Raw genomic sequence first — 13,829 nt, 5'->3', positions numbered from 1 at the left:
GGAAGCTCAATGTCCATACAGAGCTTGTTTGGAGCCATTGCACTTTTACTGCTCCCTCCATACTGAGATAGGGAAGTCATGGAGGGAATGCTGTTTTGGAGGGAGATCTCTATCTCTGTGGTGAAGTGCACATGCCATGAGATGGAGCTGCTGCTCTGGCAAAGGTTCTTTGTGAAGCTTCAAGAGTTAGGAGATATTTTTTTTTTTAATCTTTCCTGAAGTCAGGGAGCCAGGGAGTCACTCACATGAGTCCTGTGCACCTTCACCAGTACTCCCACAGCCCTGACAGCCACCTCCTGGGGCCAAGCCCACCCCCTCTTCCCACGCCAGCCAATGTGTTTTGCCCTCTGAGACAGGCCAAACACACATTTCCCTTTGTTTCCAGCTCCACACCTAGTTTTTTTCTTTGCATCATGAAGGGCTGGCTACTCATCTGTAATTCAAAAGAAAGCAATGACTCACTAGGCTACATCGCTTTCCAAGGCAAAGCATTTCATGCATTTCGCAGGCACGCTAGCCCTAGCCTGGTTATGAAATAACCTCTGCTGGTGGCACACATTCTCCCCATCTCCATGTCCTTTGAAAGACCAGAGGGCTCAGGCTTCCACCCTGCACTGGCTCAGAGTGCAGGATGGGATTTAAAACACACATTTGCATTGTGTGAGGGATGCAAATGCCATCCCCACTTTAAAACCTGGCTGGCCACACGTGGGCATTAACCCAGCTTAATTAAAAGGTAACAAAAACCTAAAGTTTCACTTTTGCCAATAGGTTTCCAAGCACCAGGTGAGCGGTCTCAGAGGCAGGTGGAGCCTCAGCTGCCAGTCCCTCACATCCCAGGGTACACCATGCATGCTCCCTGGAGCTGCAGCCCTGGTTTTCCCAGGAACAGCAGGGTCAGAGGAGTGCGAAGGGGCTTAAAAACAGATGAGGAATGCCTTACCTTGAATGATAAGCCAGTGTTCACCATTTTGGGGCTACATCCTTCATCCCCAGGCCAAAGTGGACAGTGTCTGCAATAGTCTCTTCTCCCTGGGTTGGGGTGGTGTTTTGATACCTGTGTTTCCATTCCCCTGTGCCTCTCCCTGCAGCCTGCTTGATCCTGCCTGTCTTTCCCCCACAGGAGACTGGAGACAGCGGGTCCCTCCAAATTGTGCACTTTGGGCTGGTGTGACTGAGCTGCCAAAGCAGAGAAGAGGAAACCTCACCAAGGTGGTGAAGCTCACGGGAAGACCTTCGGCGAACTTCCAGCCAGCCCTAGGTCTGGCCACTGGCAGATGACAAAACACCAGGCTTAGAAAATATCCTGTTCTTAGACCTCCAAATTATTTCTGGGTTCATATTGATATGTCCATGCACAAAGTGCCCTGTGTTTGCTTGTGGAGGGCAACTTGGTGACATTTTCATCAAAGGCGTCAAAAAAGCGAGTAATTGCTGATCCCCATTTACAATCTCAATGCTGAAAAATTTGGTGGGGTTTCTTGGACGAATCCATAAGCTTTTCAGGAGAAATTCTGTAATTCTCTATGCATTATATGTTTTTACAATCTTCACATGGAAGCAGATTTGAATTTCCACTTAAGGCTCTGAAAACCGTCCTATTGAGATACCAGCAGATAAGATCTTCACTCAGGATACCTCTGTGAAAGAGCAGCCTTTCACAGTCAGCAGCATTTTTCAAAGAATGCTCTCAATTTTCATATCTAGATATATCATCTTAGTTGAATAACCATTATTTTGCCTTGAAAAAAGATGCGGAGCCTCTTAAGCATCATTCCATTGGAGTCCAGATTTTAATCTGCCTCCTCTAACCACAAAGAGAAAATGCTCTGAGAAGGGGACCTGTGCCAGCCCTCTCTGGTTTTTTCTGGTAGCGGAGAGGGGCGAGCATCATCGTGGGTCCTTCCTCCTGCCACCTGATGGAGCACAGAGTACGGACACAGATATTTTGTGCTCTGTCATAGGCACGTGTGGGGGTTAATCTTGAGTTTTTTGGGGAGCACTGGATGGTTGAAACCCAAAGCCAGCGAGCTTCTTGAAGTTGGCTTTATGTGGTGAACAAATCTGTACAATGGACTGAAAATGAAGGCACAATGTAAAAAAATAAAAAACCAAAACCCACGAGCCATTAGAAGTATTTCGTTAACCAAAATTCTGCTTTTACCCAAATAAAATATTTACAGTTCATTCTCCCCTATGAGTCAAAGTTCTGCTGCCTGATGGGTGATTTTAGTTGCACCCTTTTGGCGCTTCATCCCAATCTACACCTTTGCACGCGTGTATTCGAAAGAGACACTTTGGTTTGAGGTTTGAAGGGAGCCAAGGGCTTGCAGCCTGCAGGGTTTTGTACACTCAACAGGGAAAAACAAATACAGAGAGCTTTGAAACAGAGCAGCTGCTGCCTCGTTTCCCCACAGAGAGCCGAGGTGGTGACGGCCGACCTTGTAGAGGAGCGTGCCTTAAATGTGCCACAACTGAAATGGAATTTCTGGGAAACGCACGGTGCTGGACCACGGTGACAGGGGGCTTGTTCTGCCCAAGAGGCTGTGGCACATGGCCCTGCCATACAGCTATTTTGCTGAATTGCAGCCATATTTCTGTCAGTACAAGTGATGGTCTATATGAGGGATTAATCTGACACCAGACAGTGATTCTTAATCCTTCAGTATATCATAATCTATTTACTTTGCATGCTAAGAGGATTTCAGCTTAAAAATATACAGGAAGTGATACTAGAAATGTACATAAGGTCCAGAATGCTGTTTCCTAAAATTGCAGCTTTTCATAAAAAAATATCCTCACATGGTTTTCTTGGTAAAGTCCTGTCTGTCCAGGAAAAAAAAAAAAAAGTGTTGAATAGGGGTTTAACTGGAAATAGGCAGATGTTTCCCTTTAGGCTTCAGCCCTGTGACCATTTTCACCCTCCTCCTTCCCCACAGCATTTTGTGCTTGGCAGTGTGACATGAAAGGAGAGCTCACCAGTACAGCAGCTTCCTCAGCTGGGAGGTTCACCTGCAGACTTTTCACTGACAAAATCAAAACAGGTTTGGAACCAACATGGGATTTTATTGCATTAATTGCTGCTCAAAGTGTATGAATTAGCAGTGACTGGCTAACACAGAGGTCAGTGCAGGGAAAACCACAAACCAGTGGTTCCTTATTCAGCTATAATCACCTGTTTTCTCTGCTCCCTGCCAGGAAGGCTGCCTACAAAATAACTGTAATAAGTAGTAGTGTTGGTGGACACAACTTCTGAAACTTGTAACAGAATTTTTAGTTACAAATCTTTAATAATTTAAGTCATGCTCAGCCATAATGGCTTGAGTTCCCAAAGCAGGTCCAGCACCCAAAAGAGGAGTTGCTCACCCCAGCCAGCAGCAACCCTGTCCAGCCTCTGCCCACCTCACCAAGGGTGTTCCCATCACCACCTGTCCCAGCTGCCTGCCACACGCAGGGAATCAACAGCGAAGCAGGGACACAACCCAGAGCAAATGCTCTGGTAACAGCAAATAGGTCATGGATTATTCCAGGTCCATGAAGCACCAGTGTAGCAGCTAAGGGCAGCCCAAGCCGGGGAATGTTCTCCCCTCTGTCCCTCCTCCTGCTCACCCCGCATCCTGGCCCTTCAGTTCCTGGCAGGAAAGCTCCAGGTGCCTTTGGAGCGGGCAGTCCGTGCAGAGGCAGCTGCCGGCCCTCGGGCAAGGGGCAGGAGCTGCGCGGGGCTGCCCCAGCCCTCGGCGCTGCAGCACTGCGATTTTTTATTTTAAAAAAATTAAATACTAATGGTAGCCACGCACCCAGCAGCCTTCTTGCTGGAGAGGTGAGGCACTGCCAAGTAGGCAGCTCTCTCAGAACCGGGTTGCCCTAAAAAGCTTGGCACTCCTGCTGGTGCCTGCCCCTGGAGCCGGGCACCAGGCGCCGTGCCACCTTACCTGCCGTGACTCATGCTCGGCTGCCGTGCCTGTGCCAGCCTTGAGGTAGCCCACAGTGGGAGAAGTTTGCCACATAGGGAGGGTGCTAGGACCCCCCCAAACCCAGGCATGACCTTTCCAGCCCGTGCTCACCCACCAACACCCACCTGGGAAGTCTTGCCCACCCTGCTGGCACTGACTGGAAAAAGAATTGAAACAAATGGAGCTGAGCATTGAGGGCACAGCCATGATTTGGTGTGATCTGTCCAGGTCTCTTCTTGTGCCTCCAAAACCACTTGTGCTCGGCAGCCAGCTTCAACCATGCTCCAGGTCTGTGTGAGTGGGACAGGAAAAAGCCCAAACCGCAGTGTGGGAGTTGCTGGATAAATCACTGATCAGTTGCACTTGGTATTCCTGGTGCCTAAATCAGGGGGGAAGGTGGGGGCGCATGAGCATCCCTTGGAGTCCAACACCCCAGAGCAGAGCCCTGGTCCAGCCCCACTGTGGGGCACTGGATGAAGAGGTTTAGGACCACGTCACCAAAACCAAAACTCAGGCTCCTCTCTTGGCTGTGTCTCTCAGCATCACTTACTGAGTTATAGTGGAACACAGTTTACAAGAATGATGAAGTGTGCATCATTTTTGTTTAAAGACACAAGGTGTGTGTCTGGGGGATTGTGCGTTGTACACCTGCTGGACCTTATCTCTCAAGTGCTCACAAATCTGGGAGGGCAACCCTGGTTCATTTTGTGCCCAGCATAGATTTTTTGTTCCCCCCTCCAGCCCCAGGAGGGCTGTGATGACTTTTTCCCCTTTAAAAGGAAGGGCTTGGGGATGCATGGACTGATGCACCAGCACACATGGCCCTCACTCAAACTGCCTGTACAGCCACACTTTGGTGATTGCAGAAGAGAACAATTATTTTATAGTAGAAGTATAGATATATTTTTTTAAAAAATACTTACATATCTTTTATCTATATACATGCACAAAAGGAGACAACAAGGAACAGAACCACTTAAAGAAAAATCCCCTAACATTGACTCAGTCCCTCGTCCCCTCCCAGAGCCCCCTGTTGCACCGATGGGTGCGGGAGGCCACCCCGGCCTCGGGGCTCCGCCGTGGCCGCGACCCTGGAAGGTGGCACGGGGGCTGGGGGTGGCTCCTGGGGCCGATCCCACTGTTTTCCTGCCGCAGCCGCAGCACCGCAGGGCCAGCCCCGCTCGCTCTCCACCAGGATGCTGGAGCGGGAAGGCGGGGGCAGGTGGTGCGGGAGGGGGATGTGAAACCCTCCCCAAAGCAGCCGCGGGGAGCATTGGCACCTCTCACCCCACCGCGGTCCCACTGCCCGAGGCTGCCTGGGGACACCAGGGGTGGGAACACACGGCACAGCCCCGGAGCTTCCAGGTGCGGTGGGCACGACTGCAGGACCGTGGGGGAGGGTGGAATTTGGGGCTGCTTCCCGAGCAGCGCATCCATGCCCCAAGCAGGGGAGCAGTGGCCTCGCGGGTCCGCGCGTTCCCTGTCCTGTGCAAGTAGGAGAAGCCCCAGCACCGTCAGGCAGCTTCCAACAACTGAAGTGAAGGTCTGGGGGGGAAAAAAAGAGGGGGAGATTGTCACGAGAAAAAAATTAATCTGCCTGTCTTCTTTGGCTGGATCGCGGCCGGCAGCGGCTGAGGATGGCACGGCCGGGAGTCGGGGCTGGAAGCGCAAGTGCTGAACCCGCACTGAGGGACAGAGGGACTGAGGGACAGCGGTCCGAGTGGCCGTCGCACTCCGCCACCGGCACCCAGGCCCGCCCGTGGGTCCCGAGTTTGGCGGCTGCGCCCCCGATCCTGGGGGGAAATCGCAGCTTCGGGCAGCGCTGGCCCGTGCCGCGAGTCCCATCGGCACCACGGGGCACCAATAAATCCGTAACCAATTAAGCGCCAATTAACGCAGGAGCGGGTCCCCAGCCCGCAGCTGCAGAAGCGGCGGTGATCCCCCCTCCAGAGCTCTCGCAAACTCATCACACACATCCTCACCTGCTGGGATCCCCAGGAAATATTTCTCGGCTCCTCACTCCTCCCAGGGGAGTTTTGTGAGGAAGACGAGGCAGGAGGGAGGAAGGAGGACACGACACCACTACATTTATTAGTTTAGATTTTATTGGGGTGGGCGGGAAGAAAGGAGGGGGGTTGCCTTACAGTTGAAGGGGTTACGGCATCAAAAGTCACACGTACACTGTCCCTGTCCCCGCTGCGGGGCAAAGCTGCCGGGAAGCGCCAGCCCAGGCGGGGGAAGCAGGAACGCGGGGCTGCAGCCCCGACCCGCCACAACGCACCGACCGACACAAGGGGCTCGAAACAACCAAAACGAAAACCAAACCAAAAAACACACTCCGAAAAGCCGTGCGCCCCCCCTCCCCAGCCCCAAACCAGAGCTGCTTATCCCTGCAACCCTCCCCCCAAAAAATAAACCAAAACTTTTTTTTTTGCAGCTTTTGTTTGTTTCCTTTTATTTTTTTTTTTTCAAAAGTTTTGGGGTTTTTTGGTCTGCAGGTTGCGGATCAGCTGGGCAGCCTTTCCTCCCTCCCCGTTTGCCTCCCTTCTGGACACCTCCCGTGGCTGCTTCCATGGCCCCCGCACCCCCAGCCCCAGGACGGCACAGCCAAGCTTGTGCAGAGCCCTCGAGGATGGACGGAGGACATGAGACCGGGAAAGATTCATTTTTTTTAGGGAAGAAAATCGAAATTAAAAAAAGATTTTTTTTTTTAACGTTCTGTTTCATGTTAGACTCTAGATAAATGCCAACCCAACAGCATCAACTAAAAATAATCGTGGTCACTGGAACGGACCGAGTATTTACATCATTCCCGCCGCTCCCCGCGGCAAGAGGCTGTACAGGAGTGGCGAGCCGGGGCTTCCACACCCGCAGGGGCTGAGGGTCCCCGCACAAGCTGGGGGGGCACTGGCAGGGCAGGAGCCAGCCTGCGCCTCTGCCCGGGGGGGGCAGCAAGGGACACGCTTGGCTTTTTAATTTTTTTTTTTTTTAACTCCTCTTCTGTTGCGTTTAAAAAAATAATAATTATAATAAACCTGGTGGAGTGGTGCAGGAAGCAAATAAATATCAGTCAGTAGAGATGGGGGTGGCAGGACCTCCCCAGGACATCGCCACTGCTAACGAAGAGGGAGGAGGAGGTGGAAGAGCCCAGAGTCCTGCCCAGGAGGCGGTGGGGAGTCCTCGGGTGAGGATCAGTGGCAGCTTGGGGGGATGGTGACCGGTGCCTCACAAGACCTGGAAGCGCCAGGACGCCTGGTCCTTGTAGTCAAGGCAGTCGGGGGAGTTGAAGTTGAGCTTCCAGGAGGCAGCAGCGGCAGCGGCGGGCTCCTTGTAGTCCAGGCAGTCGGAGGAGTTGAAGGGCAGCCCTGTGCCGCCGTAGCCTTGGTGGTGGTGGTGGTGGTGGTGATGGTGGTGGTGGCCCGAGCTCTGGCTCAGCGGGTGGTGGTGGTGGTGGCCCGGCACCGAGGAGGGCCCCATGGGGCTGAGCTGGTGGGGATGGTGGTGGGAGTGCATGGGCGCCAGGTAGGAGCTGCAATCCACGCCCCCGAAGTAGGACGAGGAGGGAGGCGCGGGGTAGCCCTGGCCGTACCCCCCGCCCTGGCTGTAGGACACGGGGTAGGAGGCGGAGGCGGCCGAGGCGGCGGGGCCGGCCCGCTGCATGCAGGAGGCGGCGGCGGGCGGCAGCGGCTCGGGCACCGTCACCCCCGCGGGCGCCGCGCCGGGAGAGATGGAAGCCGGGCTCCAGATGGAAGACGCCGGGGTGCTGAGAGAGGCCGGGGCGCCCACCGGGGCTGAGGAGGCCGAGCTGGAGGAGGAAGACGAGGCGGAGCTGGAGGCCGCTGCCGGCGGCGTGAACTGCCCGCTGCTCTCCGAACCCGAGCTCTCCCGAGCGGGCGAGGATTTCTTCTTGGCCGGACGGCTCTTGGCCCCGCCGCCGCTCTGCTGCTGCTGCCGGCACTTGGCCCGGCGGTTCTTGAACCAGACCTGCCGGGAGAAAACGGGGAGCAAGGAGCGTGGTGGGGTGAGCAGGGGCCCAGACAGCCCCGGAAGGGGCTCTTCAGCCTGCGGGCACCCAACCACCCTCACCTGGCTCCAGTTCTCCCTGTACCCACTAACACTGCGCACCCCCCACACCCCCAGATACAATCCCACCCCTGCCCGGCTACCCGGCCACCCCACAGCCTGCCAAAAACAAGGATAGCCAGGGTCAAACGCTGGGGTGTCCCAGCTCGTGCACATCCCTGGCACAGTAACAAAATACGGATTTGGAGGACAGATCCTGTGTTGGGTGCTGCCTGCATATCCCACCCTCCTGGGTATCCATTGAGCAGTGCCCAAAGGGAATACCTCTGGGAAGCACCCAGGTGGTAGGGCTGCTGTACACTGGAGCAGGTGGAGGGTGACAGAAAAATATTAATAAAAATAAAATTAATACAAGAGAATTAAAAAAATAAAGGCAAATGCTCCGTCTTTGGCTGAATGTCCCCACAGTGGGACAGACAAGCAGATGGGAGCCCACACGCATCCCTGTCCCAAGGAAAGAGGGATGAGTGTGGATGGGGCAGCCGATCTGAGCAGCGCCGGCTGAGCTGGGGTGGTCCTGCATCCCCCATCCCACAGCGGTGCAGGATTCCCCCACGCAGGTCCGGTACCTGGACTCGGGATTCGGGCAGGTTGATCTTCAGGGCCACCTCTTCCCGCATGAAGATGTCAGGGTAGCGGGTCTTGGCAAAGAGCGCCTCCAGCACGTCCAGCTGCGAGCGGGTGAAGGTGGTGCGCTCCCGCCGCTGCTTCCGCGGGGTGGCTGCGGGACGAGCACCACCAGGCCGGTCACGCTGGGCCCCCACGCACCTCCCGCACTCCCCGGAGCCCCGGTGTCCCCGGGACGGGGCCTGAGGAGCGCCCCAAGGAGCGGCAGCGTTCCCGCACACCCAGGGCTGCCGGACCCCGTCCCGCTGCGGGCAGGGCGAGGGGCACAGGGCTGGGGAAGGGTCGGGCCTGGCTCCAGCGGGAGCTACGGGGAGATTTCGTTGTGTCGAAATTAATTACTTTTTTTGGTTGTTGTTCAATTCCAAAATTGTTTATCCTTAAAAAGTCCCTGGGAAAACGAAGACACCCCGGGAGCAGCGGGGAAATTCAGCTAGACCCTAATGTCCCCAGGCAGGGGTGCAGGCAAACAACCAGCCCACCACCCACCCTGAGCCGTACGGCCCCACCAGCTCCTCCAGACCCGCACGGATGGAAGTTTCCCCTCCGCTGGCTGGAGGGTGGGGGACTGGGGGGGCCGCGGTGCGCGGCACTCACCCGGATACCCCACGGAGGGATGCAGCAGGTCCATGGCGGGGCCCGTCAGCCCCAGCCCATTCATGCCGTAAGGGGGCTGTTTGAGGTAAGACATCATGCTAGAAGCCGGGCAGTTTTCCTCCAAAGTCCGGCAGGAAAAAAAAAAAAAAATCAAAATCAAATCGAATGTACGGGGTGGGGAAGGGGGAAATGAAAGGAAAAAAAACTGACAAAAAGAGCCCCCGAAAAAATCCCCAAATAAGAGTCCAAAAAAAAAAAAAAAAAAATTAAAGCCAACGACAATTTAAAAACGGAGCACAAAGTCGGCGTGAAAGGAGTTTTTTTCGTTCAGTCCTGCCGTCACCGCCACGACGTCCTCGAGAGATAGCAGGTGAAGTGAGAGAAAAATAAAAACGAAGGAAAAAAAAAAAATCAAAACAACAACGAGGATCGAGAGACAGGCGGATTTCTTCCCCGCGCAGAGGCGAGGCCGGAGCGCCTGGGGAGAGAGCGGAGAGGAGCGGGTGAGGCTTCGGCCGCCCGAGCGCTGCCCGGGGCTCCCGCGGGGCTGCGCCCACCCGGCGCGGGGGCTCCGCGCGGGCGGCTTCCGATTGTTAATTTTATTATTATTTTATTTTAAACGAAGACGAGTCGCGCACAAGTGCCGAGAGGCAACAGTGCCCGGCGATCGGGAGAGATAAAGCAATTATTTAAAAAGATAATTGGATTAGGAATCAAAAGGAGGTATCAGAGGAGGGAAGTATAATTAATTTAAAAGCGAGCAGACGGGGACGTTTTAATTAGAAATGGATAAGAGTTAAAAAGGGGAAAAGGAAAAAAGAGCGCGCCGGCAGCCGAGCGGGCGACAGCGCGGGCAGCCGGGACGGGACGGCGGCGGGGCCCGCCCGGGGGGCTCCGGCAGGGCCGGGGGGGACCCGGCAGGAGAGAGCCGGCAGCGCCCGGGCTCGGGGGCAGAATGCCGCAGATAAACGCGGAGGGGAGGAAGGAGCGGAGAGACCCCGGGGCAGCCCCCGCTCTCTGACACGACTCCCCCCAGCCGGGGCAAGGGGGCACCCGGCCCACGGGGGGCTGATGCCGGCGGGGTTCGCGGTGCCCCCGCAGGCCGGGGCCGGGCGCAGGTCGGGTGGCAGCGCCGGGACCCGGCGTTGCATAACTTTGTCGGGGACGCGGCGGAGCGGGCCCGTCCCGGGAGGAGAGAACAGGGAAGATGAGGGAAAGAAAAGTGAAAAAGAGAAGAGAGGGAAGAAAAAATCCCGAGGCAGCCCCGGCCCGGCCGTGCTCACCACCCCTGCCCACGGCACCGCGGGCCCGCTACGCTCCGTCCCGGCGCCGCCGCCCGCCCCGTCGGTGAGCGCGGTGCCCACCGCCCCCGCCCGCCTCACCTGCGCGGCCACCTGCGGAGCGACTGAGCGCCCNAGCGAGGGGGGCAGGCAGGTGAGAGGCGGGCTGGGGAGGGGGGCCGGGGGGGCGCTGCCCGAAGCCGAGCCGCGCACCCCCGACTTGTCGGGGTACCCCGCGTTACCTTGCCGGCGGCCCGCGCTGTCGGGGCGATGGAGCCGCGGCCCTGATGAGGATTGATCACCTACCCCCGGCCCTACCCTTGTATGTGCGCGCAAAGCAACTGCGTAACCAGCCCGGCGCCAATCCCCGGCCGCTCCCCGCCTGACTGACAGCCGCCCGGGCAATGGCAGCGCGGGGCGAAGGCTCCTCCGCACCGCCCCGCGCCGCTCCGCGCTCCCCCGCGCACCGACCCCGGCGCCGCGGAGAGCCGGCCGGCGGAGCGAGGGGCGCAGGGGGCGGGCGCGCAGGGCCCCGCGCAACCTCCGCCGAGAGGGCGGGTGGTGGGAATTGTTGGAGAAGTGCGGAAGAGGGAGGGCCGCTCCGCGCCCGCGCAGCTCTGCCACCTCCCTCGGGATGCCCCCCGCGCCGTCCTCCGCGTCCCTGCCGCCCCGGGAGACCGCAGAAAAAGTTTCGGCCGCCGCCTTCGCCGACACGGAGGGCGCTCCTGGGGAGGGGAGGCGGTGTCGCGGCCCCCCCATCCCGATGCCCGCGGGCTCTCGCAAACTTTGTGCTTTAAAATCGCAATAAAACTACAGCGACCGCACCTTTCCTCGCGTGTCCCGAATTTAGGGGCTGCTACGCGCCGCGGGGGCGAGCGGGCGGGGGCCGCACGGGAGCCGTGGGGACAGGGGCGAGGTGACACCGGGCCCTCCGCGCCGCTCCGCGGGGCCCACTCTTCGCTCGAGGCGGCGGGGTCGGGGCGCGGCGGCCGCGCGGGCGGCGGAGCGGCCCCGGACCTCTAAAGAGGCTCCGGTGCGCGGCTTTTGTTGGTCTCCCCAAATCAACTCCCTCTAATTGCAGTGGAGCTGAAAGCGAGCTAATGTTCAAAGGCGCTGCCCGCCGGCCCCGATCGGAGCGCGGTCTCCCGGGGGGAAGACTTTCCCCCCCATTTTATTTTGTTGTTGGAGTTTTTTTCCCTTTCTTTTCAAATCTTTTTCCTGTGCGAGGAGAGAACCGTCTAAGCCGGGCGGGAGGGAGCCGATGAGTGGAGCGAAGGAGGTTAGCAAGCTCCTCCGCTCTCCCGCAAAAGTCAGCGACACGGGCACTTTTCCCCGTAACAAAGGCGCCGCGGCCCATTCACAAAAAAGCAAAGGCAGGAGGAGGGAGGAGGAAGACTTTGCGGGGGCAGTTCTCCCCCCTTCCAGACCCTCTCCCCCGTTTTGCCCCTGTCCTGCCGGGGCAGTTCCTGGCTCGGGCTGCGCTCCCCCCGCCTCCGCCGCCTTCCCATCACTTCGCCCCGCCGGGGCAGCCCCGGTCCTGGCGGGCAGCAGCCCCCCCGAGGCTTTCCCCCCCACACACCAGGGGGTATCCATGCCCCCCCCAAGCTCCCGCAGCTCCCGCTGTTACCCAATCCCCAATTGCGGACGCCTCCCCGCAGGCTCGGCCGGGGGATGCGGGCAGGGCGGGCGCGGGGCTCGCCACCCCCCCGAGGTGACGGTCCCGGCGACTCCGATCCCCCGTTCCCTCCGCCGGACGGAGCCGGCGCCCTCCCCGCTGCGCCCAGGTAAGGTCGGCGCAGGGCGGGAGCTGCGGGTGGGCAGGGGCCGGGCTGCGCGACCCCGGCCCCGGCGAAGGGCAGGGGCAGATCGGTCCGGCTGCGGGGCGGGGGCCTCCTGCGGCCGGTTTGCCGGCCTGGGGGCGAAAGACGGGGGACACACGCACTTATTTCGCGCTCAGCCCAGCGACTGAGTTACTTTTTTCTCTTTAAAAGCTAGGCAAACACCAGCCTCCCTAGGAGGAGAGGATGCCGGCCCGCGGCTCCCCTAGCCCAGGGGCAGCCCCACTCCTCGGGGCTCAGCAGCTCCGGCCGGGCAGGCAGCGCCGCGGGCTTTGCCGCCTCTTCCTTCCCGAGCCTCCGCCGCGCTCCGCAGCCGCGGAACCCTCGCAGTGTGTTTCCTGCCGTCCCCTGCTCCTGTATTTTTACGGGAGGGCAGAAGAGCATTGCAGAGCCCGCTGCCCCAGCCCCACCGGCGCCGGGGTGTTCCGCGCATCTTCCCAAACTTCGCATGGGGCCAAATCCACCTGCGGGCCCCGGGGCAGCCCCCAGTTTCCCAGGACGGTACATCCCGCGGCACCGGCGGCCGCTCGCACAAAACCGGGCGCTTCCCTCCTCCGCGGGGGACTTCTTTTGGCGAGAGCGGCAGGGCGCAGCGCGGAGCGGGCCGCAGTCGCCCCTGGAGCCGCTGCGGTCCCGCGCAGGGTTCGGGCTCCCTCCGCCTGCTCCGCTCCCCGCGGCCGCGTTCCTTGCGCGCCCGCGGCCGGGCTTTCGCCGCGCAGCCCCCCCGCCGCTGGCGGGCGGCATCGGCCCCGCGGAGAAAAGTTTTACCTCCCCCTCCCCGAGTTGCATTTTATTAAAATCAAACGAAAAACTTTTCCGCCCGGTGGGTTTCGTTGCGTTGGCGAAGCGGCGGCGGCCGGGGCGGCTCGGGGCGCGGAGCCCCGCTGCCCCTCCCGCCGGGATCGGTCCCTTCCCGCCCCCCGCGCCCCGTCCCCGGCCGCCTGAAGGCGGGAGGGGTGAAGGGAGTTTCCCAGGTAAAGAGGAAAGCGGCAGTTACGGTAAGAAAGATTCGGGTTTTATTGAAAATTTTATATATGACTCGACGTTGTAATAAATAAACGAGACGAGCTCCACGAAGGGACGATGCGAGCGCGGGACACGCTTGGGGGCACAGGACGGGGCGGGGTGCGGTGGGGAACGCGGCCGGGCGCAATAAATAACGCGGAGCGGGAGGCGCGGTCCGGTCCGGTCCGGTCCGGTCCGCGGGAGGACGCGGGTGGGAAGTGTCGCGCTGTCCTGGGCCGGGCCGGTCTCTGCCCCGGGCTGCCCCGCTCCGCTCGCAGCCGCTCCCAGGGTTTTGTGCCAGCTCTGGGGGAGAGGCCCTACTCCCCCTACTCCCCTCGCAGCCGCTCCCAGGGTTTTGTGCCAGCTCTGGGGGAGAAGCCCCCCGAGTAAACCAGAGCAGCTCGGCTCTACTCCCGGGGAAATGTAAAACTGATGTAATAAACCACTGG

The 13,829-nt window shown here is 59.1% G+C and overlaps 2 protein-coding genes across 3 annotated transcripts in view; one reads left to right on the top strand and one right to left on the bottom strand.

Annotated features, from left to right (window-relative positions):
* Nucleotides 1-1,412, top strand: part of LOC121335734 (WD repeat containing planar cell polarity effector) — a 147,024-nt gene extending 145,612 nt beyond the window's left edge. Inside the window, 1 exon segment of the mRNA XM_041404135.1 lies at nt 1,124-1,412. Within this exon segment, the coding sequence (XP_041260069.1) occupies nt 1,124-1,281 (158 nt within the window). The 3' untranslated portion in view covers nt 1,282-1,412.
* A 5,766-nt stretch (nt 1,413-7,178) lies between these two features.
* On the bottom strand, nt 7,179-9,354 carry OTX1 (orthodenticle homeobox 1). Of its 2 annotated transcripts, XM_041404403.1 has the most exons (4): nt 9,252-9,354; nt 9,092-9,100; nt 8,606-8,766; nt 7,179-7,937 (listed from the first exon to the last, which is right to left on the bottom strand). In XM_041404403.1, the coding sequence occupies exons 1-4, from the start codon at nt 9,352-9,354 to the stop codon at nt 7,179-7,181; spliced, it is 1,032 nt and encodes a 343-aa protein (XP_041260337.1). The 2 variants fall into 2 exon arrangements, with proteins under 2 accessions (XP_041260337.1, XP_041260338.1); XM_041404404.1 differs by lacking the exon at nt 9,092-9,100 and having other exon boundaries at nt 8,606-8,757; nt 9,258-9,354.
* Nucleotides 9,355-13,829: the final 4,475 nt, after the last annotated feature.

This window comes from Onychostruthus taczanowskii, unplaced genomic scaffold, assembly GCF_017590055.1.
Source record: "Onychostruthus taczanowskii isolate IOZ18803 unplaced genomic scaffold, ASM1759005v1 scaffold21, whole genome shotgun sequence".
NCBI classification, from domain to species: domain Eukaryota; kingdom Metazoa; phylum Chordata; class Aves; order Passeriformes; family Passeridae; genus Onychostruthus; species Onychostruthus taczanowskii.
This window is presented reverse-complemented; position numbering and strand designations above follow the sequence as displayed.

Bases quoted from the DNA above. Each gene is read 5' to 3' on its own strand.
- OTX1 (XM_041404403.1), bottom strand. From the start codon at position 9,354: ATGATGTCTTACCTCAAACAGCCCCCTTACGGCATGAATGGGCTGGGG. The intron at 7,938-8,605 runs GTACCGGACCTG...TTCTCCCGGCAG, and splicing joins TGCCCGAATCCCGAGTCCAG to GTCTGGTTCAAGAACCGCCG.